This window comes from Trichomycterus rosablanca, chromosome 15 (genome assembly GCF_030014385.1).
Source record: "Trichomycterus rosablanca isolate fTriRos1 chromosome 15, fTriRos1.hap1, whole genome shotgun sequence".
Classification (NCBI taxonomy): domain Eukaryota; kingdom Metazoa; phylum Chordata; class Actinopteri; order Siluriformes; family Trichomycteridae; genus Trichomycterus; species Trichomycterus rosablanca.
Window position 1 is genome coordinate 26310729 of NC_086002.1, and position 24538 is coordinate 26335266.

At 41.1% G+C, this 24538-nt stretch overlaps 1 protein-coding gene across 2 annotated transcripts; it reads right to left on the reverse strand.

Annotated features, from left to right (window-relative positions):
* Positions 1–468: 468 nt before the first annotated feature.
* LOC134328703 (NACHT, LRR and PYD domains-containing protein 12-like) lies at positions 469–19596 on the reverse strand. Of its 2 annotated transcripts, XM_063009882.1 has the most exons (14): positions 18962–19596; positions 18513–18648; positions 17583–17710; positions 17192–17325; positions 16832–16948; positions 14244–14301; positions 11942–12146; positions 9874–11644; positions 6215–6388; positions 5575–5748; positions 5048–5221; positions 4590–4763; positions 4171–4347; positions 469–848 (listed from the first exon to the last, which is right to left on the reverse strand). In XM_063009882.1, exons 5-14 carry the CDS (start codon positions 16942–16944, stop codon positions 818–820), a joined length of 3051 nt encoding a protein of 1016 aa, XP_062865952.1. In that variant the 5' UTR covers positions 16945–16948; positions 17192–17325; positions 17583–17710; positions 18513–18648; positions 18962–19596; the 3' UTR covers positions 469–817. The 2 variants fall into 2 exon arrangements, with proteins under 2 accessions (XP_062865952.1, XP_062865953.1); XM_063009883.1 differs by lacking the exon at positions 18962–19596 and having other exon boundaries at positions 18513–18920.
* Between the last annotated feature and the right edge of the window lie 4942 nt (positions 19597–24538).

Below are 24538 nucleotides of genomic sequence, written 5' to 3' on the forward strand. Positions count from 1 at the left end.
AGAGACTTTCTTCAGTCAGTACTCTAAACATCTTGTGGTTATGTAGGAAGGCGTCCTCACTTCAAGACCTCACTAACGTCTGTAATATTCCAGTAAAGATCCTTGGAGATTCTCTGGCCACTCGAGTAATCCTCCTCATGTTTTCCTCCAGGCAGAAACTTCTTTAAGCTTTTGCATTACAGGCCAGATAGTGAACAGCATGCTAATGCATCAAGCTAATGCAGGGTTTTCTATAGCAACCCTCATGGACCCTCACTCTGTTTTGCAGCTTCTAACTTACATGTACCAGGTGCTCAGTGTTCAGTCTATCAGATTAATTCAGCTGTACCAGAAACCTGGTGGACTCTCCAATCTCATTGCTTCAGCACTGATGTACAGAAGGAGGAGATGAAGGTCCATCAGCACTTCAGAGTGGCTTTGAGCATGTTGATCTTGTACAGGAAGTGATGTCATGAGAGGAACACACAGTTACACAGAAAGCATGTTTATTGATTTGAGCAGCAAGAAGCTAAAAAAAGCGTCTAGATGCTTAAAACTTTAAACTTCTTCATTACAGGCTGCATGCTAATCCTCATGGACCCTCACTCAGTTTCCAAATCTTAACTAGTCTATCAGATTAATACAGATGGTACCAGTAACCTGATGGACTCTCCATCTCATCCATCAGCACTTCAGTATGTGTTTGAGAGTGTTGATCTTGTACAGGAAGTGATGTCATGACAGTTTACAGATTAGAGGATAAAGAAGCTGAACAAAGCATCACCATGTACAATCCCAGTGTGAAGATGATTGTGTTTATCTCCACTGCTCTTCATCTTCATCTCCTCATCCAATATGTGTTTCTAATGCTGTAGAAGAGATCAGACATGATCAGATGTTTCAGTCACCAATCAGACTTGACACAATCAGAACCAGTATTAACACCAGCACACACACACACCAGCTGGAATAATGATAGAACATTTTACATGATTCATTGTTCACTGAAGAACCCTGATACAGATGAAGTTCTGCTAATAAGCAGTTCTGATTCCACAATAAGATAGACATACCACTGCATGTGTGTGTAATGTGTGCATGTGTGTGTAGTGTGTGCATGTGTGTGTAATGTGTGCATGTGTGTGTAGTGTGTGCATGTGTGTGTAATGTGTGTAATGTGTGCATGTGTGTAATGTGTACATGTGTGTGTAATGTGTACATGTGTATGTAATGTGTACATGTGTGTGTAATGTGTTCATGTGTGTGTAGTGTGCATGTGTATGTAATGTGTACATGTGTGTGTAATGTGTTCATGTGTGTGTAATGTGTGCATGTGTGTGTAATGTGTACATGTGTATGTAATGTGTGCATGTGTGTGTAATGTGTGCATGTGTGTAATGTGTACATGTGTGTGTAATGTGTGCATGTGTGTGTAATGTGTACATGTGTGTGTAATGTGTGCATGTGTGTGTAATGTGTGCATGTGTGTGTAATGTGTGCATGTGTGTGTAATGTGTGCATGTGTGTGTAATGTGTGCATGTGTGTGTAATGTGTGCATGTGTGTGTAGTGTGTGCATGTGTGTGTAATGTGTACATGTGTGTGTAATGTGTGCATGTGTGTGTAATGTGTGCATGTGTGTAATGTGTGCATGTGTGTGTAATGTGTGCATGTGTGTAATGTGTACATGTGTGTGTAATGTGTGCATGTGTGTGTAGTGTGCATGTGTATGTAATGTGTACATGTGTGTGTAATGTGTGCATGTGTGTGTAATGTGTGCATGTGTGTGTAATGTGTGCATGTGTGTGTAGTGTGTGCATGTGTGTGTAATGTGTGCATGTGTGTAATGTGTACATGTGTGTGTAATGTGTACATGTGTATGTAATGTGTGCATGTGTGTGTAATGTGTACATGTGTGTGTAATGTGTGCATGTGTGTGTAATGTGTGCATGTGTGTGTAATGTGTGCATGTGTGTGTAATGTGTGCATGTGTGTAATGTGTGCATGTGTGTGTAATGTGTGCATGTGTGTAATGTGTGCATGTGTGTGTAATGTGTGCATGTGTGTAATGTGTACATGTGTGTGTAATGTGTACATGTGTGTGTAATGTGTGCATGTGTGTGTAATGTGTGCATGTGTGTGTAATGTGTGCATGTGTGTGTAATGTGTGCATGTGTGTAATGTGTACATGTGTGTGTAATGTGTGCATGTGTGTGTAATGTGTGCATGTGTATGTAATGTGTACATGTGTGTGTAATGTGTGCATGTGTGTGTAATGTGTGCATGTGTGTGTAATGTGTACATGTGTATGTAATGTGTACATGTGTGTGTAATGTGTGCATGTGTGTGTAATGTGTGCATGTGTGTGTAATGTGTGCATGTGTGTGTAATGTGTGCATGTGTGTGTAATGTGTGCATGCGTGTGTAATGTGTGCATGCGTGTGTAATGTGTACATGCGTGTGTAATGTGTACATGCGTGTGTAATGTGTGCATGCGTGTGTAATGTGTGCATGCGTGTGTAGTGTGTGCATGTGTGTGTAGTGTGTGCATGTGTGTGTAATGTGTACATGTGTGTAATGTGTACATGTGTATGTAATGTGTGCATGTGTGTGTAATGTGTGCATGTGTGTAATGTGTACATGTGTGTGTAATGTGTGCATGTGTGTGTAATGTGTGCATGTGTGTAATGTGTACATGTGTGTGTAATGTGTGCATGTGTGTGTAATGTGTGCATGTGTGTGTAGTGTGCATGTGTGTGTAATGTGTGCATGTGTGTAATGTGTACATGTGTGTGATGTGTACATGCGTGTGTAATGTGTGCATGTGTGTGTAATGTGTGCATGTGTGTGTAATGTGTGCATGTGTGTGTAATGTGTGCATGTGTGTAATGTGTACATGTGTGTGTAATGTGTACATGTGTATGTAATGTGTGCATGTGTGTGTAATGTGTGCATGTGTGTGTAATGTGTACATGTGTGTGTAATGTGTGCATGTGTGTGTAATGTGTGCATGTGTGTGTAATGTGTGCATGTGTGTAATGTGTACATGTGTGTGTAATGTGTGCATGTGTGTGTAATGTGTACATGTGTGTGTAATGTGTGCATGTGTGTGTAATGTGTACATGTGTGTGTAATGTGTGCATGTGTGTGTAATGTGTGCATGTGTGTGTAATGTGTACATGTGTGTGTAATGTGTACATGTGTATGTAATGTGTGTATGTGTATGTAATGTGTACATGTGTGTGTAATGTGTGCATGTGTGTGTAATGTGTGCATGTGTGTGTAATGTGTGCATGTGTGTGTAATGTGTACGTGTGTGTAGTGTGTGCATGTGTGTGTAGTGTGTGCATGTGTGCTTGTGTGTGTAGTGTGCATGTGTGTGTAGTGTGCATGTGTATGTAATGTGTGCATGTGTGTGTAATGTGTACACGTGTGTGTAGTGTGTGCACGTGTGTGTAGTGTGTGCATGTGTGTGTAATGTGTGCATGTGTGTGTAATGTGTGCATGTGTGTGTAATGTGTGCATGTGTATGTAATGTGTGCATGTGTATGTAATGTGTACATGTGTGTGTAATGTGTGCATGTGTGTGTAATGTGTGCATGTGTGTGTATTGTGTGCATGTGTGTAATGTGTGCATGTGTGTGTAATGTGTGCATGTGTGTGTAATGTGTGCATGTGTATTTAATGTGTGCATGTGTATGTAATGTGTACATGTGTGTGTAATGTGTGCATGTGTGTGTAATGTGTGCATGTGTGTGTATTGTGTGCATGTGTGTAATGTGTGCATGTGTGTGTAATGTGTGCATGTGTGTGTAATGTGTGCATGGGTGTGTAATGTGTGCATGTGTGTGTAATGTGTGCATGTGTGTGTAATGTGTGCATGTGTGTGTAATGTGTACATGTGTGTGTAGTGTGTGCATGTGTGTGTAGTGTGTGCATGTGTGTGTAGTGTGTGCATGTGTGTGTAATGTGTACATGTGTGTGCAGTGTGTGCATGTGTGTGTAGTGTGTGCATGTGTATGTATTGTGTGCATGTGTGTGTAATGTGTGCATGTGTATGTAATGTGTGCATGTGTATGTAATGTGTGCATGTGTGTGTAATGTGTGCATGTGTGTGTAATGTGTGCATATGTGTGTAATGTGTGCATGTGTATGTTTAGGTGTGTCTGTGAATAAAGCAACAGTAAGTTACCTTGTTTTTTCTAGATTACATTGTGGATTCTCCTGTAGATATTTGAGCAGTTTTTCTCCTGATTCTCCTGGATGATTGTCGTTCAGTTGCAGTTCTCTCAGACGTGATGATGGGTTTGATTTCAGAGCTGAAGCCAGAGCAGTAAAACCTTCATCTGTAATACTGCAGCAATTTAACCTGCAGAAGAAAATCAATACAAATCATACATCATCTTCTCCCTCCGCCATCTCCATTCAGATCCACAACCAGACAACATCACTGAGAAATCTTCAACATGTAAAACTATTCTATTATATTAATGATAAAGTGTTTTATCTTGTGTGGGGAAAATGAGTAAAATATCAAACTCCTACACACATCAATAACAGCTTCTGTATGAATGATCTTCTGTATCTACAGTGTTAAAATAAAGATCTTACTTCAGTATCTCCAGTTTACAGTTTGGATTCTCCAGTCCAGCAGAGAGCAGCTTCACTCCTGAATCCTTCAGTTCAATGTTATTCAGGTTCAGATGTTTCAGACTGGAGGAGTTTAAACTGAGAAATGAGGACAGAACTTCACAACTTTTCTCTGTTAGATTACAACCAGCCAACCTGGAGAGAAATAATCAGATCAATCAGAGAAATGAAAGACGTCACCCTGCAGCAGTAGGTGGAATCCAAGTAGCAGATCTGATATTACCCAGACTGCAGTGAAAGCAGTTGAATTGATTCAAAATCAGTAATCATTTCAACATTGTCTCTAAAAGTGTGTGTGTGTGTGTGTGTTTGTGTCGCCCTGAGATGGTTTATTTGTTTACACTGATTGTTTCCCAGAGTGAAGTAGTTAATGTAAATGAATGAATGTGTATAAAACTTTGTGAAAGTGATGATCTTACTTCAGTATCTCCAGTTTACAGTGTGGATTCTCCAGTCCAGCAGAGAGCAGCTTCACTCCTGAATCCTTCAGTTTATTGTTACTCAGGTTCAGATGTTTCAGACTGGAGGAGTTTAAACTGAGAACTGAGGACAGAACTTCACAACTTTCCTCTGTTAGATTACACTTCCACAACCTGAAGAGAAATAATAGATCAGTATAGATCAGTGTAAAATATTTGTTTATTTAATAATTCTTAAACTTTCCACTGTTCACTGTATTTCACACAACCAAATATATGTAATATTGTATAATTATTTAAAAAAAAATCAGTTTCCACTAACTGTGGCTCTGTGCTTGTGCATGAATTAGAACAAAATAGTTTTATTTAGAAAAGAAAGTAAAAGAAACAATCCTGCTAGGATGTGATGATGTATGACGACTCTGAAGAGTCCTAAACAACGTCCACTAAATTCATTTTCTGGTTTAAATGATGCTTTTAATTAGAACAGATCTTCTGTATCTACAGTGTGAAAGTGAAGATCTTACTCCAGTATCTCCAGTTTACAGTGTGAATTCTTCAGTCCAGCAGAAAGCAGCTTCACTCCTGAATCCTTCAGTTTATTGTAACTCAGGTTCAGATGTTTCAGACTGGAGGAGTTTAAACTGAGAACTGAGGACAGAACTTCACAACTTTCCTCTGTTAGATTACACTTCCACAACCTGGAGAAAAAATAATAGATCAGTATTTTTTCTTTACAAATTACAAACTCAAAACTGCAGTTTCAGCTCTGTATAATGTATAAAATGCTCACTCTATACTGTAGAGTCTAATATGGAAGAAACACTTTACATTGTTTTTTTTATTTGTAAAATATTTGTTTATTTAATAATTCTTAAACTTTCCACTGTTCACTGTATTTCACACAACCAAATATATGTAATATTGTATAATTATTTTAAAAAAAATCAGTTTCCACTAACTGTGGCTCTGTGCTTGTGCATGAATTAGAACAAAATAGTTTTATTTAGAAAAGAAAGTAAAAGAAACAATCCTGCAAGGATGTGATGATGTATGACGACTCTGAAGAGTCCTAAACAACGTCCACTAAATTCATTTTCTGGTTTAAATGATGCTTTTAATTAGAACAGATCTTCTGTATCTACAGTGTGAAAATGAAGATCTTACTCCAGTATCTCCAGTGTACAGTGTGGATTCTCCAGTCCAGCAGAGAGCAGCTTCACTCCTGAATCTTTCAGTTTATTGTTACCCAGGTTCAGATGTTTCAGACTGGAGGAGTTTAAACTGAGAACTGAGGACAGAACTTCACAACTTTCCTCTGTTAGATTACATAGCAACAACCTGGAGAGAAATAATCAGATCAGACTTCATTGCAGAGGAAAGTAAAAGCAGTTGAACAGATGAATCAACCAATAGCAGGACTGCTTTACTGTACTGATTCACAATGGGGCGGAGCTTCACATTTCTACACTGTCCAAAATAGTGGAAGCGCTAAAAATAGCCGTGTAGCGACTGAATTAATACAATGATAGCCATTTACCCCACCTCACTACACAGTCTTCCTCTTAGCCATTCACCCCACCTCACTACACAGCCTTCTTCTGACGACCCATTACAGGATGACCCACAGTCTGATGACACATTAACTGATAGCCCACATTCCCCCCTGGAGGTGACAACGATCCAGGTGAGGAGACAGCTGGAGAGACTCAAACTGGGCAAAGCTGCCGAACCGGATGGAATCAGCACGAGAGTATTGAGGGTCTGCGCCATTCAGCTATGTGGGATTCTCCAGCATCTCTTCAACCTAAGCCTCAAACAAAAACTGGTACCAGTGATGTGGAAAACATCTTGCCTGGTTCCTGTTCCTAAGTAGTCACATACTTCCTCACTAAATGTCTTCAGACCAGTGGCCCTCACATCCCATGTCATGAAGGTCCTGGAAAGACTAGTGCTGGCACACCTGAGACCTCAGGTCAGCACCTTCCTAGACCCTCTGCAGTTAGCTTATCAACAGCAGGTAGGTATGGATAATGCTGTAATCTACTTACTGCAGAGGGCTCATTCCCATCTGGACCAGAACACCACCACAGTGAGAATCACTTTCTTTGACTTCTCCAGTGCATTCAATACAATCCAACCTTACATGCTGAGGGAGAAGATGGAGAACATGCGGGTGGACAAAAACATGATTGACTGGGTCTTGGACTACCTGTCTGGAAGACCCCAGTATATGCAACTTGGGACCTACCAGTCTGATCGCCTGGTCAGTAACATCGGAGCACCACAGGGAACTGTGCTCTCCCCCTTCCTCTTCACCCTGTACACCACCAACTTCCAGTACAGGTCAGACCTCTGCCACCTTCAGAAATTTTCTGATGATTGTGTGGTGGTCGGATGTATCAGAAATGAGCAGGAAGGTGAATACAGGGACCTTGTGGACAGCTTTGGCAAGTGGTGCGTTAGGAACCATCTGCTCCTAAATGTCTCCAAAACCAAAGGGGATGTCCGTGGACTTCAGGAGGAAAAGGACTGTGACCACCCCTGTTACCATCATGGGTCAGCATGTTGAACAGGTGGAAACGTACAAGTACTTGGGTGTCTGGCTTGACAACAGACTGGACTGGAGGGCCAACACAGAGGCTGTGTACAGGAAAGGGATGAGCAGACTCTACTTTCTGAGAAAGCTCAGATCCTTTAATGTGTGCAGCAAGATGCTGACCATTTTCTACCAGTCTGTTGTTGCGGGGGCTGTGTTCTTTGCAGCAGTGTGTTGGGGAGGCAGCATCAGAGCGGGAGATGCAAAGAAACTTAATAAACTGATCAGGAAGGCTGGCTTAGTCTTGGGCTGCTCACTGCATGGCTTCGAGTTGGTGGTCGAAAGGAGGTCTGTAAACAAACTCATTTCCATACTGGACAATCCATCACATCCCCTCCATGACCTCCTAGTCAGACAGCAGAGCACCTTCAGTAACAGACTCACCCAGCTCCGCTGTAAGATGGAACGATACAGGAAATCGTTTGTACCAACAGCAATCTCACATCCCCACTGCGCCGGGACATCATTACTCACTGAGTTAATACCAGGACTATCAGGACAGACTAATGAATCATGATCTGTCACTCTGTTTATGTCAATGCACATCTCTGGACATTTAATGCCAAGACAATTTTGTAATTTTACTATTATATTACATATTGCGCATATATATATATATTTCTACCAAGATTGTACTGCAATACTTACTTATTATTTCTTATGCACCTTTAGCCTATTTAATTAATAATTTTTAACTGAGTTTTATTTACCTAATACTTTTTTCTATTGTACCTTGAGCTGTTGTAATACTTGACTTTACCTCTGGGATTAATAAAGTGATCTGTCTGTCTGTCTGTCTGTCTATCTATCTATCTATGATACCCACTGATTATAAATGACAGCTTGATTTCCGTCTCCACCCTAAAACATAGATGAGAGTGAGTGTTTGTTTGTGTGTGTGTGTGTGCAGTTGTAGCCTAGTGGTTAAGGTACTAAACTGGTAATCAGAAGGTTGCCAGTTCAAGTCTCACCATCACCAAATTGCCACTGTTGGGTTCTTAAGCAAGACCCTTAACCCTCAATTGCTCAGATTGTATACTGTCACAATTGTAAGTCGCTTTGGATAAAAGCATCCACTAAATGCAAAAAATGTAAATGTGTGTGTGTGTGTGTGTGTGTGTGTATCACCAGGATGCGTTCCTATTTTCTTGGAAATGTTTTTGAGTACATTTTTTTAATTTACATTTTCAGCATTTAGCAGACGCTTTTATCCAAAAAGACTTACACAATGAGCTAAACACAATGAGCAATTCAGGGTTAAGGGCCTTGCTCAGGGACCCAACAGTGGCAACTTGGTGGTGGTGGGGCTTGAACCGGCAACCTTCTGTTTACTAGTCCAGTACCTTAACCACTGAGCTATCACTGCCCTACCCTGAGTAGCACTGGGTCTACCATGGTCCTGACCAGTATGAAGTGGCCCGATAATTTTACCTAAATTAAATGTACATTCCATAATTACTCACTATTTTACTCTGTAAAGGTTTCACTCTTACTGCTGTATTTCTGCACAGCACGACTGGGAACTATCAGGAAGCTCTACGTAGAAACTGCTGTCACTAACATTCAGGGTTAAAGGTACAAATACTTCTGCTCCTGCTTTCAGGTGAAATTCTACATTCTGTATAAAACTAATGCACGAGTCTAAACATGTAATTTACACGTCATGTTTATGTAAACTGAGCTCTGTTTATTCCACGTCTGATTCATGATACTGTCAAAATCTAATTATTATTACAGTGTTTTCATCAGAGTAAAATTCATTCTCCTGAAAACATGATTACACATCAGTCAGATCAATTCCCTCCATGCTAACATCCTCAGATCTCAGCAAAAGTGGGCTAGTGTACTTTACCTCTGCACCACCTGAGCGCCCTGTTCATGCTAACATGAGTGTTTGTATTTAAAAAGATTGTCTATTATTAATTTGTTTCTCTCTATTACTGAACTTCACAATTTAGTTCTGATGTTTTTGGAGCTCTGTGGTTGATGATTTTCACCATTTCACATCAGATTTTATACTCTGTATAATTAGCAGAGTGCAAATTAGTAAGTGATGCAGAAACAGTTAACATTATTATTTGAGTTATTAAATTAGACGTTCATTTCAAACACATTTTGATATCAGACTGCAGCACTGTAGTTCTGCACCTTCTCAGTTTCGTACATTTAACTGTTAGTGTTTGGGTGATGAACTTATGAATCAAATGTTTATCAATAAATGACTCACTCAGCTTTTCTCGATTCTTTCACCACTGGCAGCATCTTCAGAAGACCTTTATGTGATGGATAATATTTACTCAAATCAAACAAATCCAGCTCCTGATCTGAGTTCAGCAACACAAACACCAGAGCCGACCACTGAGCAGGAGACAGACGGAGTCCATCAGGATCAACATAAACTTTTCTGTTCAGGTATTTTTGGACTTCATGCACTAGAGAATCATCGTTCAGTTCATTCAGACAGTGGAACAGATTGATGGATTTCTCTGGAGAGGGATTCTCACTGATCTTCTCCTTGATGTACCTGACTGTTTCCTCTTTGTTGTAAGAGCTACTTCCTGTTTGTGGCAGTAGGCCTAGTAAGAGAGTCTGATTGGACTCCAGTGAGAGACCCAGGAGGAAGCGGAGAAAAAGATCCAGGTGTCCATTCTTACTCTGTACGGCCTTGTCCACTGCACTCTTCAGAAAGTCAGACATAGGGTTTTTATTGGTGTTAAAGCATCCAGTGTTTTGCTTCACCAGTACATTTCTGTTTTTGTTGATGGTGAGAAATACATATAAAGCAGCCAGAAACTCCTGAACACTCAGGTGCACAAAGCTGAAGACCTGACCCAGGTGCAGCACAGCCTCTTTTTTGAAGATTTGGGTGCAGACTCCTGAGTACACTGATGTGTTTTTGACATCAATGCCACACTCTGTCAGGTCTTCCTCATAGAAGATCAGGTTTCCTTTCTCCAGCTGTTGGAAGGCCAGTTTTCCCAGTGTCAGTATCGTCTCTCTGGTCTGGTGTGAATCAGGGTCAGATTTCCCATGATACTTTTGTTCCTTGTGTTTTATCTGAAAGATCAGGAAGTAAGTGAACATTTGAGTTAGAGTTTTGGGGATATCTTTCCCCTCGGCTCCATCCAGAATTCTCTCTAGAACAGAGGCTGAAATCCAGCAGAACACTGGAATGTGACACATGATGTAGAGGCTTCTTGATGACTTTATGTGTTTGATGATTTTACTAGCCAGGTTCTCATCGCTGATCCTCTTCCTGAAGTACTCCTCTTTCTGAGGGTCACTGAACCCTCGTACCTCTGTTACCTGGGCTACACACTCAGGAGGGATCTGATTGGCTGCTCCTGGTCGAGTGGTGATCCAGAGGTGAGCAGAGGGAAGCAGGTTCCCCTTGATGAGGTTTGTAAGCAGCACATCCATTTTTACTGACTTTGTTACGTTACACAATCGCTCATTATTTTGAAAATCTAGAGGAAGTCGACACTCATCCAGACCATCAAAGATGAACAAAACTTTATAAGCATCACAGTCTAATGATGGCAGACCTTTCACTTCTGGGAAAAACTGATGAAGAAGTTCCATCAGACTGAGATTTAACTGCTTTATCAAGTTCAGCTCTCTAAATGGAAGTGGAAATATGAAGACAACATCCTGATTTGCTTTTCCTTCAGTCCAGTCCAGAATGAACTTCTGCACTGAGACCGTTTTTCCAATTCCAGCGATACCTTTAGTCAGCACAGTTCTGGTGGACGAGTTTGTAAAGATGTTTTTACATTTTATGGGAATCTCCTTTGCTGCTGGTCTTCTGGATGCTGCTTCAATCTGTCTGACCTCATGTTCATTATTGACATCTCCACTCCAACCCTCTGTGATGTAGAGCTCTGTGAAGATCTCATTCAGAAGTGCTGAGTTTCCATGCTGGGAGATTCCTTCACTGATTCTTTTACATTTCTCTCTCAGATTGGATTTTAGTTTTTTCTGATATACAGAGACCAGTTCTAATAAACAGAAATTATGAATCAGTATTTTACTGCATGATCTAAAAACACAGTCTATAATTTAATAAATAGTTTAAACCTCAATTATTATAATTTGCGTATTTGTAGATGTAGTGACCAATATCATAGTAAGAATTTTGATCTAATGTCAAGTACCTGGTGCTCGTGAAATGTTACATAATAGGATAGAATCCAATGACTAATCAAAAACCTAGTTGATTCTGGAAAGATGAATATGAAAGATTTTTTAAATTATTCATTAATTATTTATAATTTCTAAGTATTTAGATCTCTTACTCCTCTGCAGGGTGTTAGCGAGGTCTGTGTTGTTCATGATCTTGAGAACATTCAGTGTGATCTTTAGCGCCTCCTCTCTGAAACTACTTAGATCTTTCTCATCCTTCACCTCCTGCTCAGAGCATGCTGGGTAATCTTCAGTCAGTAGCTTTTTGAACTTGTTTAGCTCATTCTTTAACATGTTGATGACTTTAACCTCCAGTTCCTGTTGAGGAATTTAGAAGAACAGATCATCACAATAAGTGATATAATAACTGCACACATTCTTGCTTTTTCTTGTGTTTTGTATATTGTATACATGCACATTGTACTATCACATTGATCTATCTATCTATCTATCTATCTATCTATCTATCTATCTATCTATCTATCTATCTATCTATAATGTGTGATGTAGTTCTAGCATTACACTGAAACTAGTTGTTGTGATACATTTAGTATAATAACATTGTTTTATTTATATCTGCATGTTAAGTTCAGTAAATTAATAAATATTAATTGTTCATTAAAATGTGCTTAACTTTTAAACTGGGATTTCAACTCTTCCTGAAGCAGGTTCAACCATAAAAATGTGGAAACTTGGGTGTTTGGTACCCCTAATACAGTATCTCACAAAAGTGAGTACACCCCTTACATTTTTGCAAATATTTTATTATATCTTTTCTATAGAAATGAAACTTGGATATAACTTAGAGTAGTCAGTGTACATCCTGTATAGCAGTGTAGATTTACTGTCTTCTGAAAATAACTCAACACACAGCCATTAATGTCTAAATGGCTGGCGACATAAGTGAGTACACCCCACAGTGAACATGTCCAAATTGTGCCCAAATGTGTCATTGTCCCTCCCTGGTGTCATGTGTCAAGGTCTCAGGTGTGAATGGGGAGCAGGGCTGTTAAATTTGGTGTTTTGGGTCAATTCTCTCATACTGGCCACTGGATATTCAACATAGCACCTCATGGCAAAGAACTCTCTGAGGATGTGAGAAATAGAATTGTTGCTCTCCACAAAGATGGCCTAGGCTATAAGAAGATTGCTAACCTGAAAACACCCTGAAACTGAGCTACAGCATGGTGGCCAAAGTCATACAGCGGTTTTCCAGGACAGTTCCACCCAGAACAGGCTTCGCCAAGGTCGACCAAAGAAGTTGAGTCCACGTGTTCAGCGTCATATCTAGAGGTTGGCTTTAAAAAATGGACACGAGTGCTGCCAGCATTGCTGCAGAGGTTGAAGAAGTGGGAGATCAGCCTGTCAGAGCTCAGACCGTACGCCGCACACTGCATCAACTCCCTCTGCATGGTCGTCATCCCAGAAGGAAGGTGACGCACAAGAAAACCCGCAAACAGTTTGCTGAAGACAAGCAGTACAAGTACATGGATGACTGGAATGCCCTCTGGTCTGACGAGACGAAGATAAACTTGTTTGGCTCAGATGGTGTCCAGCATGTGTGGCGGCGCCCTGGTGAGGAGTACCAAGACAACTATCTCTTGCCTACAGTCAAGCATGGTGGTGGTAGCATCATGGTCTGGGGCTGCATGAGTGCTGCCGGCACTGAGGAGCTGCAGTTCATTGAGGGAAACATGAATTCCAACATGTACTGTGACATTCTGAAACAGAGCATGATCCCCTCCCTTCGAAAACTGGGCCGCATGGCAGTTTTCCAACACAATAATGACCCCAAACACAACCTCCAAGATGACAACTGCCTTGCTGAGGAAGCTGAAGATAAAGGTGATGAACTAAACTCAATTGAGCACCTGTGGGGCATCCTCAAGTGGAAGGTGGAGGAGCGCAAGGTGTCTAACATCCACCAGCTCCGTGATGTCATCATGGAGGAGTGGAAGAGGATTTCAGTAGCAACCTGTGCAGCTCTGGTAAATTCCATGCCCAACACAATTTGGACATGTTCACAGTGGGGTGTACTCACTTGTGTTGCCAGCTATTTAGACATTAATGGCTGTGTGTTGAGTTATTTTCAGAAGACAGTAAATCTATACTGCTATACAAGCTGTACCCTGACTACTCTTAAGTTATATCCAAGTTTCATTTCTATAGTGTTGTCCCATGAAAAGATATAATGAAATATTTGCAGAAATGTGCAGGGTGTACTCACTTTTGTGAGATACTGTAAGTCCCATTAACCCCATATGGCAAAAAAAAAAAAAAAACATTCACATACATAAGAACCAGAAGAACACCTAAGAGGGTCCAGAATCCAAAATCAACACACGATCATTACAGTTTTTATGTAACCAACGACAAACTAGATTAGCATCATTATTATCACACATACATACAAACCTTAAATATGGATTCCAACTGATCTCTGTAAGTAACATTTAATTTCTTCTTTTGTGGTCTGTAAGTAAAAAACAAATAATCAGATGTGCAGCTTTTCAGTCTTTATTATACATCAATGTACAGAGCAGTACTGAGCACTAGCATGTTCCAACATCCAGTTATTGAAACATTTCCTAGCTAATTTGTAAATTGACCAGTTCAGTGAGTTTAATGCATTTAATCCAGAGGAACTGAAAGTAAAAACACTAGAACATGAGATTATACTGACCTCAGATCAGTAGAACATCCATAATGTCAGTCATTTTAACTCTGTGAAAACTAATCAGAACTAAGTGAAGTTTAAAAAAATCTCTCATTCTAAAAGTTTTTTGATCTGGGCATTTAGGTGGTGCAGTGGTCTAAGGCACTAACACCATGAGATTATACTGACCTCAGATCAAAAAAGTTAAAGTTTTTCAAAAAACACCACAAAGGATATTACAAAGTAATCAGATGGCTAGTTATTGATTACTTATACAGTATCTCACAAAAGTGAATACACCCTAGGGGTGGGCGATATGGCCCTAAAATAATATCACAATATTTCAGGTTATTTTTGCAATAACTATATTTTTGGCGATATAAAAAAAACACTGAAAAATATTTTTCATTTCAAGAAAACACTATTCCATAAAAAATAATGTTAAATTTTTATTTAGAATTAATATAAGTTTCAAACACTTGGTAGAACTATGTAAGAAGTATGTAAGAATTATGCATTTTCATAGGGATGGCCAGACTGAGACCATTGCTCACACAGGGGTGGCACAGAAACTGATACCTTCTTATGTGGTCACTCATTTACTCATTTACTTATACAGACAGTGAGTGCCATGTAGAATTACACCACGAAGACCTGTAATAATAATAAGTTTTTTACTCTTCATTTTCCCTGACAAGTGAAAAACCAAAATATAGCAACCTTAGCTTTATGAGGAATAAAGATATTCCTTTGCAATACTTTATCATTTGGCTGCCAACTTGTGTGTACTGATGACACTTAACTGAACCCCAGAACATGCTAGTGTGAATGCATGGAAAACAAATTTTCTTTCAACAATATGATCCAGACTATTAAGCCTGGGGTCGGGTATGTGCCAAAGATGAATTTATGGTTGCCTTGGCATTTTTGGAACGAGCTCCTCCACCGCAGAACCACTATCCGCCATACTCGTTGCTGTGCCCAAATGACCCACGTAACGAACGTATGCCATATGCGTAGATGCGTGACGTCATTACGTAACCAATGCAGAATACCGCTATTATCACAATATGGGATTTTTTTATCGTTTTAAAAATTATACCGGTATTATCATGAACGATACGATATAGCACACCCCTAGTACACCCCTCACATTTTTGTAAATATTTTATTATATCTTTACATGGGATAACACTGAAGATATGACACTTTGATACAATGTAAAGTAATCAGTGTACAGCTTGACAGTGTACCACTCCTCCATGATGACATCACTGAGCCGGTGGATGTTAGACACCTTGTGCTCCTCCACCTTCCGTTTAAGGATGCCCCACAGATGCTCAACAGGGTTTAGGTCTGGAGACATGCTTGCCCAGTCCAGCACCTTTACCCTCATTTTCTCTAGCAAGGAAGTGGTCGTCTTGGAGGTGTGTTGGGGTTGTTATGTTGGAATACTGCCCTGCGGCCAAGTTTCCGAAGGAAGGGGATCATGCTCTGCTTCAGTATGTCACAATACATATTGGCATTCGTGGTTCCCTCAATGAACTGTAGCTCCCCACAGCTGACAGCACTCATGCAGCCCAAGACTGAAATTTCCCCTCGGGGATCAATAAAGTATTCTGATTCTGATTCTGATGCTACCATCACCATGCTTGACTGTAAGCAAGACACACTTGTCTTTGTACTCCTCACATGGTTGCCACACACACTTGACACCATCTGAACCAAATAAGTTAATCTTGGACTCATCAGACCACAGGGCATGGTTCCAGTAATCCATGTCCTTAGTCTGCTTGACTTCAGCAAACTGTTTGCTGGCTTTCTTGAGGTTCAGCTTCAGAAGAGGCTTCCTTCTGGGATGACGGGCATGCACTCTTGCGTCTATTTTTAAAAGACAACCTCTGGATATGACGCTTAGCATGTGCACTCAACTTCTTTGGTCGACCCTGGCGAGGCCTGTTCTGAGTGGAACCTGTCCTGTTAAACCGCTGTATGACCTTGGCCACCATGCTGTAGCTCAGTTTCAGGGTGTTGGCAATCTTCTTATAGCCTAGACCAGACCTGGGCATCCCCAACCGGCCCGCATGAGGTTCGTGGCAATTAAAAATTAGATGTAAATAAATGTACATCACACATGCCATATAACAGGATTTTGACGAGAACGCTGTCTTTAAATTTACGCAAGTTTCGATTTACATGTGTGCGAGTGTATCCAGCTTCACCGTAATGCGAATAGAACTGTGTGATTGATGGAGACGGTCGAGTTTTTAACAAGACATGAACTTCTGAAGTATTTATTAACTGAAGTCAGATATAAAGGGGTTTAAGAGAATGAGATTATACTGACCTCAGATCAGTAGAACATCCTCCATCTTTAAAGTTAAGTGGAGGTTTCATTGACCGGTCACTCTTCATGGAGACACAGCTGGGTTCAGGTGAATCTGGTCTTGTATCCTTCATCACACTGGGGTACAAAACCAAACATAAATAAACTATATAAAAAAATACAGAGGCACCTGAAAGTTTCAGTTTTTAGAAAAACACCACAAAGGATATTACAAAGTAATCAGACAGCTAGTTAAACCTCACGTAGTTCTGATCAGTAATCATCAGCCCAAATAAAATATCTGTAGTCAAAACCCAATTTACTGATTTCTCCTATATTTTAACATATACAGTGGTGCAGTGGTCTAAGGCACTAACACACCATGAGATTATACTGATCTCAGATCAGCAGAACATCCTTCATCTTTAAAGTTAAGTGGAGGTTTCATCGACCGATCACTCTTCATGGAGACACAGCTGGGTTCAGGTGAATCTGGTCTTGTATTCTTCATCACACTGGGGTACAAAACCAAACATAAATAAACAATAAAAAAAATACAGAGGCACCTGAAAGTTTCAGTTTTTAGAAAAACACCACAAAGGATATTACAAAGTAATCAGACAGCTAGTTAAACCTCACGTACTTCTGATCAGTAATCATCAGCCCAAATAAAATATCTGTAGTCAAAACCCAATTTACTGATTTCTCCTATATTTCAACATATACAGTGGTGCAATGGTCTAAAGCACTAACACCATGAGATTATACTGACCTCAGATCAGTAGAACATCCTTCATCTTTAAAGTTAAGTGGAGGTTTCATTGACCGGTCGCTCTTCATGGAGACACAGCTGGGTTCAGGTGAATCTGGTCTCGTACCCTCCATCACACTGAAGTAACACTGAAGTAAAGGTAAAACCAAAAATAAATAACTATTTAAAAAAGCACGAGGGCACCTAAACGTTTTTGTTCAGAGAAACACCACCAAGGACATGATACAGTAATCAGACAGCTTAGCTAACTAGCAGCTAGTTTAGTTAAACTGAAGTCACATACTCTTAAAGCATTACAGAGCAGTTTTACATCCCAGCTAAGACATTTATTTTTTAATTAGTTTTACACCGGTATGCCAATAACTCTGATCTGGTTTCGATTATTAATTCTTAATTACATTCTTAAATAAATGAAAGTGTATTAATAACAATCTCACTCTCATCAATGTGTTAGATTAGTGCTTTCTTTATAATCACACACAGCGTGGACACATTATCAGTAATAAATTCCAACCTTTCTTTAGTAAAGTTTGAACTCTTGATGTAATCCTCTCATACATGTTTATTATTTGATGTTTTATGTTTATTATTGATTGTGTTTCTGTTATTTTGTCCACCGCCTGCATGTATGTATATACGAGCGCGCTGACGTCACAACATCTGTGTAACGCTACATTTTAGTATCCAGACGAAAACAAAGAAGCAGTTTTCAGAAATCTCTTTATCCTGTTTTCATTAATCGTGGGTTTGTGAGTTCGTGTGGATGAGAGAAAAACACAGAAGACTAAAGTATAAAAAATCTCCGTGTTGGTGTGGAGGCCTAAATAACGCAGTTTCCTTACCGAATAAATAAAATCAGTCCTAAACATTTTTCCATCAAATACGGATTAATAACATTTACATATTACACCTTTATATTCACAAACTCACCGTGATTTTCTCGAAAACTTTATATTTCTCTCCACATAAACCGAAGATTTTACTTTCACTTTAACTCCATGCAGCATTCAACTGCTCCTCCAAATCTGCAACTTCCTGAGTACAAAGTCGCGAGTGTAACCTGAATCTACAAAAGAGAGGATTTTAGTTTTTAAACAAACATACAAAATCAGACAGTAAACAAAAGTATATGTGTGGTCTTTGTGAATGGCAAGGTTGAACAGCCTTTTTGTGTTACTTAAAAAGAGCAGAGATGCAATATTTTTTACATTCAAACAGTTTTTGCACTCAAAGTAGCGAGCGGTCGCCATTTTATTACCACAACCCAAAACATTCGTTATACACATACAGTCTCTCACACAGTCTCTAATACAGGTATGTATGGTGTATGTGTTATGTTTGTAAATGTAGAGTAGAAATCGGACTAAGATAAACAGTACTTATAACTAGTAAGTAAGAACACAGAGAGGCAGCAGTAATCCATTCTCCATTTTATTTTCTTCTCTCTCCCTACATGTTACATTCAGTAACGCAAGTGATGCATCGTACATACACTATGCATTGGCGCCACCTACTGGCGCATGTAAGGTACAGAACACAACATTCCCCCATTACTTAAGAATAAACCGTTAATAGCAAATAAAGAGGTTCTGAACCATGTTAGTAATAGTAGATATAAGAACAATGCATTCCTTACCAATCTGAAATTTACATAGCTTGCTAATAACTTTTAGTATGAAAATTATCAAAAATATTGTGGCGCCGGCGAGTAGGAAGGCGAGCGTCGGGGCTGCGAGTGAGCTGCCCTTGGCAGTTCACTCAGTGGATTAGGACAGACACTCATTCATACACACAGTCATTCATACAACAGACAAACATAAAGGCTGCCTATCCAGCCCTCACCCCAGCCACCCCAGCCCCAACACTGGGCTACACGGTCACGGTAAGTACGGACAGCATGGCTGCAAGGGCTTCTGGGTAAAGCCTGTGGCGGCCCCCTAGCGGTGACGCTACATTGCTCCCTCCCTAATGGTCAACCGACCCGGTGACCAACTCGCCAGCGTCCACTGGGTGGCTCCTCAGCCAGACCGCACCCCATTACACTGCCGAGCCGCTCTTCCACCCACTGCTGGACCGGGCACCCTGCCCCTACAGCCACCTGGGCTAGCGCACTCAAACAGACCGGACATATTGGCCCACTGTACCACCAGAGCCACCCAAATGCCACAATCCCACTTCTGACACCAATGTGGCACCGGCGAGTAGGAAGGAGAGCCTCAGGGCCGCAAGTGAGCTGCCTTTGGCAGTTCACTCAGTGGTTTAGGGACAGATACCCATTCATACACACATACAATCATACAACAGACAAACATATAAGCTACTTACCCAGCCCTCACCGCAGCCACCCTACTCCCAACACCAGGATACACGGCTACGGTGAGCTTAGACACCACTGCTGCAAGGCTTTCTGGGTAAAGCCTGTGCCAGGCCCCTAGTGGCGACGCTACATTGCCCCCTCCCTAATGGTCAACCGACCCGGTGACCAACTCACCAGCGTCCACTGGGTGGCTCCATGTCCGGACCGCACCCCATTACACTGCCGAGCCGCCGTTCTACCCACTGCTGCACCTGGCCTACTGGAATACCGCACTGACCCGATCAGTGGGCAGGGCACAAAAAGACGAACACTGTCCTCTCAGCCGCCAGTAACACATGCCCCCCGCAGCAACACCTGGGCTAGCGCAATCGGACATATTGGCCCACCAAACCATCAGAGCCACCCAAACACCACGATCCCACTTCTGACACCAATGTGGCGCCAGCGAGTAGGAAGGCGAGTGTCGGGGCTGCGAGTGAGCTGCCCTTGGCAGTTCACTCAGTGGATTAGGACAGACACTCATTCATACACACAATCATTCATACAACAGACAAACATAAAGGCTGCCTATCCAGCCCTCACCCCAGCCACAACACTGGGCTACACGGCCACGGTAAGTACGGACAGCATGGCCGCAAGGGCTTCTGGGTAAAGCCCGTGGCGGCCCCCTAGCGGTGACGCTACAATATGTTATACATACCAAACAGTAATTACAATAACAATAATGATATCGGTAATGGAAAATCTGAAATTAGTTCAGAGAAACTGAAAATAGTATTAAAACAACAGCAAAGGCCCTTCTGTAAGAATCAGTGTAAAACTATAACAATAGCCTAGGAACATTTTAAGAGGCTATATGAACCTTAAGTAATTGTGCCTTGAGTATATGAGTATTTAAGTCACATAGTCCTCCAACCAACTCAGAGGCCGTCTGACACGAGCAGAGGTCGCGTGAGAGTCCATAGCATCAGTGAGGTCTGGCTCAAAGACTGTAAAGTCGTCAGTAACAGCATGTGGTGCAGAGCTAGCAAGTGTCTCTGGGGAAGCCGGGATAGGGTATCTCGCAAGCCGTGATGCATGCCATTTCTTACCGTCTGACAGAAGATAAGTGCTTTGGCCAACTTGTTTCATTATCAGCAATGGCTTGGAGTAGCGCAGTTGCGCCTTTGGAACATGAAAGGGTTTCCGGACTTGCACGCTGTCCCCTTCTTTGAAAGCAATGACGCGAGCTCCACGGCGGAAGTCAGTGTATGATTTCATTCTTTCTTGCCGGGAGGACACTCTCTGGCGAAGCGCATCAGTGTCAGAGTCTGTGAGCGGCGGGGAAAGGAAGTGGAGGCGTGTGTGCCATGCAGCAACTCAAAAGGTGACAGTCCAGTAACCGCATGTGGAGTGGCACGGTACACCTGCAAGGAATTTGTTACTGTAGCTTTCCAAGGCTTCTGCTGCAGGATGGCAGACTGTATGGAGGACCTCAGGACGCAGTGAAAACACTTGACCGCTCCGTTCGCTGCAGGATGGTAGACTGCTGTACGAGCATGCTTTATATCACAGTCTTTCAAGAATGCTGCAAACTCTGCAGACAGGAATTGGGGCCCATTGTCTGATACAATAGTTATCGGGTTACCTAATCTGCTGAATACTGAAGAAAGAAAAGTGATAATGTTGGCTGTAGTAGCGGCGGATGTGAAAGCAACCTCAGGCCACTTGGAGTAGTAGTCAGTCAGTGTAAGTGCAAAGCAGCAGTCTGGAGTGCCATTCTCAAACGGACCAACCACATCGACTCCTACCTTTTCCCAAGGCTCTGCAGGAAACTTTACCGGTTGCAGAGGAGCAGCTGAAGGGGCGGCAGACTTGTCCATAGACTGACATAGGTAGCAGTTCTTCACCCGTGTGTTAACAAGGTCATTAATACCTGGCCACCAGTAGACTTCACGGAGGCGTTGCTTGGTTCTCACAATGCCTTGGTGTCCTTCATGAGCCAGGTAAACTCACTGTCCTGACAAATGCAGCAGTGCAGAGGCTCCACAACAGTAGCAAAGTTAGGAATTAACTTGTTGTATCACGATAAAAGTCCCAAAAATGACCGTAACTTGCCTGCATCAATAGGAGCTGGAGCATGTAGAACAGCAGTAATGTGGTCCTCGTCTGGCTGAATACCGTCAGCCGTCACTGTATGCCCGAGGAAACGCAGAATGGATTTGTTGAAGTGGCACTTAGATGTATTCAGTTGTAGCCCTGCATCTCTCAAGCGCTGTAACACAGCTCTCAGTGTGTCGTCATGACTGGTTTGTATAAGACCCCAAAGGATCACATCATCTAAGTAGTTAGCAATGTTAGGCAGGCCTTTAAGAATCATGACCAGCATCTTTTGAAAAGCAGAGGGTACAGAGGCAAAACCTAAAAAGTCCTTCGTGTGTGGCAATTGGCGTAATCTCTCACGTACAGGCGTGACAGTTTGAGACACTTTCACCTTGTGCACAAAACCATTTGCACAGCCAAGAGTGGTCGTGGGCAGGGGAGCAGTAGCCATGAAAGGAGCAGAGGTCATCGAAGCGGCCGGTTGGACGGTAGATCCCTTAAAGCAAGTGCACGGGAGTATGTCACTAACTCAACTGCAGGGGGTAACAAAGTTAAAACACACCATTGCACAGCAGTGGTTTGTGCTATGGCTCATTAAAAAGGTCAGTTCTTAAGGGGGCTTATAATATTGACCCCAGGGATTTTTTTTAAAATAGTTCCCTTATAGTATGCAAATAAAAATAATGTATGCTTTCTAAAGAAAACTTGTATGTTTAGAAATGCTATGTGGAAAATCCTTGCTCCGTTATAAAAGGAATTTTGAAATAACTTTAAATTTCATAGGGGGCTAATAATTTTGTCCTCATGTGTATAACTAAACAAATACAACTGAAAAAATACTTTTCAACATAAGCTTTAAAATGTAATAAACAAAGAAGAACACTAGCACATTTATTACTTTTTAAAATGTCTAAAATTAGAATCAGGTGCACCACATCAGCTGCAAATGATTAGACCATAGTTAGAGAGAACATTGGAGGAGGCTGTCCTATTTAAACCTTAGACATTAGTTTACTTTGCTCTTGATTGTTAAAGTGAGTAATATCATCATGGCGAGATCCAAAGAGCTCTCTAAGGCCTTTAGAAAGAAGGCTGTAGATGCATATGAGTCTGCAAAGGGATTTAAAAAGATCTCAAAACAACAAGAATCAGCCATTTCACTGTCCGAATAATAGTTTACTAGTGGAGAACCTTTAAAGCAATAGTCAACATGGCCAGGTCAGGCAGTCATAGAAAGTTCAGCTCAATAGCAGACCGCAAGATGCATAAAGAAGTCTTTAACAACCCTAAAATGTTATCATAGGACCTACAGGAAGCTCCTACCACAGTTAACATCAAGGTATAATCATCAACCATCAGAAAGAGAGGTGTGCATGGATGAAACCCTTGCTGTCAAAAAAAGACTAAAGTTTGCCAGAGACACATAAGAAAGGCCAGGACTTCTGGAACAAGGTGCTTTGGACAGAAGAATAGAAAGTTTTTGGGCACAGTAACATAAGACATGTTGGTACAAACCAAACACAGCATTTAAACACAAGAACCTCATACCAACTGTGAAGCATGGAGGTGGAAATGTTGTGGTTTGTGAGACCATCTGTTCAAAAACTGAAGCTGAAGTGAAGGTGGACCATGAACCATGACGGTGACCCAAGACATTTCAGTAGATCCACCAAGAAATAGTTTAGAAAAAAGAAATGGAGAGTTCTGGAATGACCAAGTCAAGTCAAAGCCTGGATCTTAATCCTAATGAGATGCTGTGGGGTGATTTAAAACAGGCTGTTCATGCAAAAAAAAAACTCAAACATCACACTGCTGAAAGAATTCTGCATGGAGGAGTGGGAAAAACATTTTCCCAGTCAATGTCAGAGACTGCAAGAAGGTTATAGCCTATAGGAAACGTATAATTAAGGTTATTTCAGCCAAAGGGGTAAATACCAGCTATTAGGGCATAGGGTGTCCTATCTTTTTCCCCCACAAGAAATTAATACTTTTGTTAATTACATACATTTTAGCAGCTACACACATACTAGATTGGGAGATATTTTCTTTTTTTTTCCATTAGATGTAGGTCAGGACCAGGTCACTGAAGGATAGGATCTGGAAGATGATTGGTTGTACCTGAGCAACTTAATAATGGTAACGCTAATGGACTGATTACTTATTCATACAAGGTTAATAGTTTGTTAAGTGTTTTAATGTGTAAATACAGTTAAAAAAAAGTAAGACATTTTTATTTTCATGGTATGATGTGAGAAAAGAATTTGAATAGGGTATAATGTTTTCATAGGCACTGTAAATTAAGTCCATATTATTACAATATTAACAAAGCACACATTTCCTTTATCAGGTATCCTGAAGGACAGGAAAAAGTGGAGGAATGAAGAAGTAAATGCTGTTGAGAAACATCTTCTGACATTTATTCAGAGTTGTCGGGTCCCCGGAAAGAGAGACTGTGTCTCATGCATCATTGCTGAACCACATGCGCTCAGAAATCTAGACTGGACAGCTGTTAAATACTATGTCAAAAACAGAATGACCACACTTAAAAGAAAGCACT

What these genes read in the sequence shown, in the direction of transcription:
- LOC134328703 (XM_063009882.1), bottom strand. Translation starts at nt 16,944, where the DNA reads ATGAAGGATACAAGACCAGATTCACCTGAACCCAGCTGTGTCTCCATG. An exon ending in AGTTGGAATCCATATTTAAG is followed by an intron (nt 12,147 to 14,243) that starts GTTTGTATGTAT and finishes ATTCCTCAACAG; the next exon opens with GAACTGGAGGTTAAAGTCAT. An exon ending in AAAGAATCGAGAAAAGCTGA is followed by an intron (nt 6,389 to 9,873) that starts GTGAGTCATTTA and finishes ATTTCTCTCCAG; the next exon opens with GTTGTTGCTATGTAATCTAA.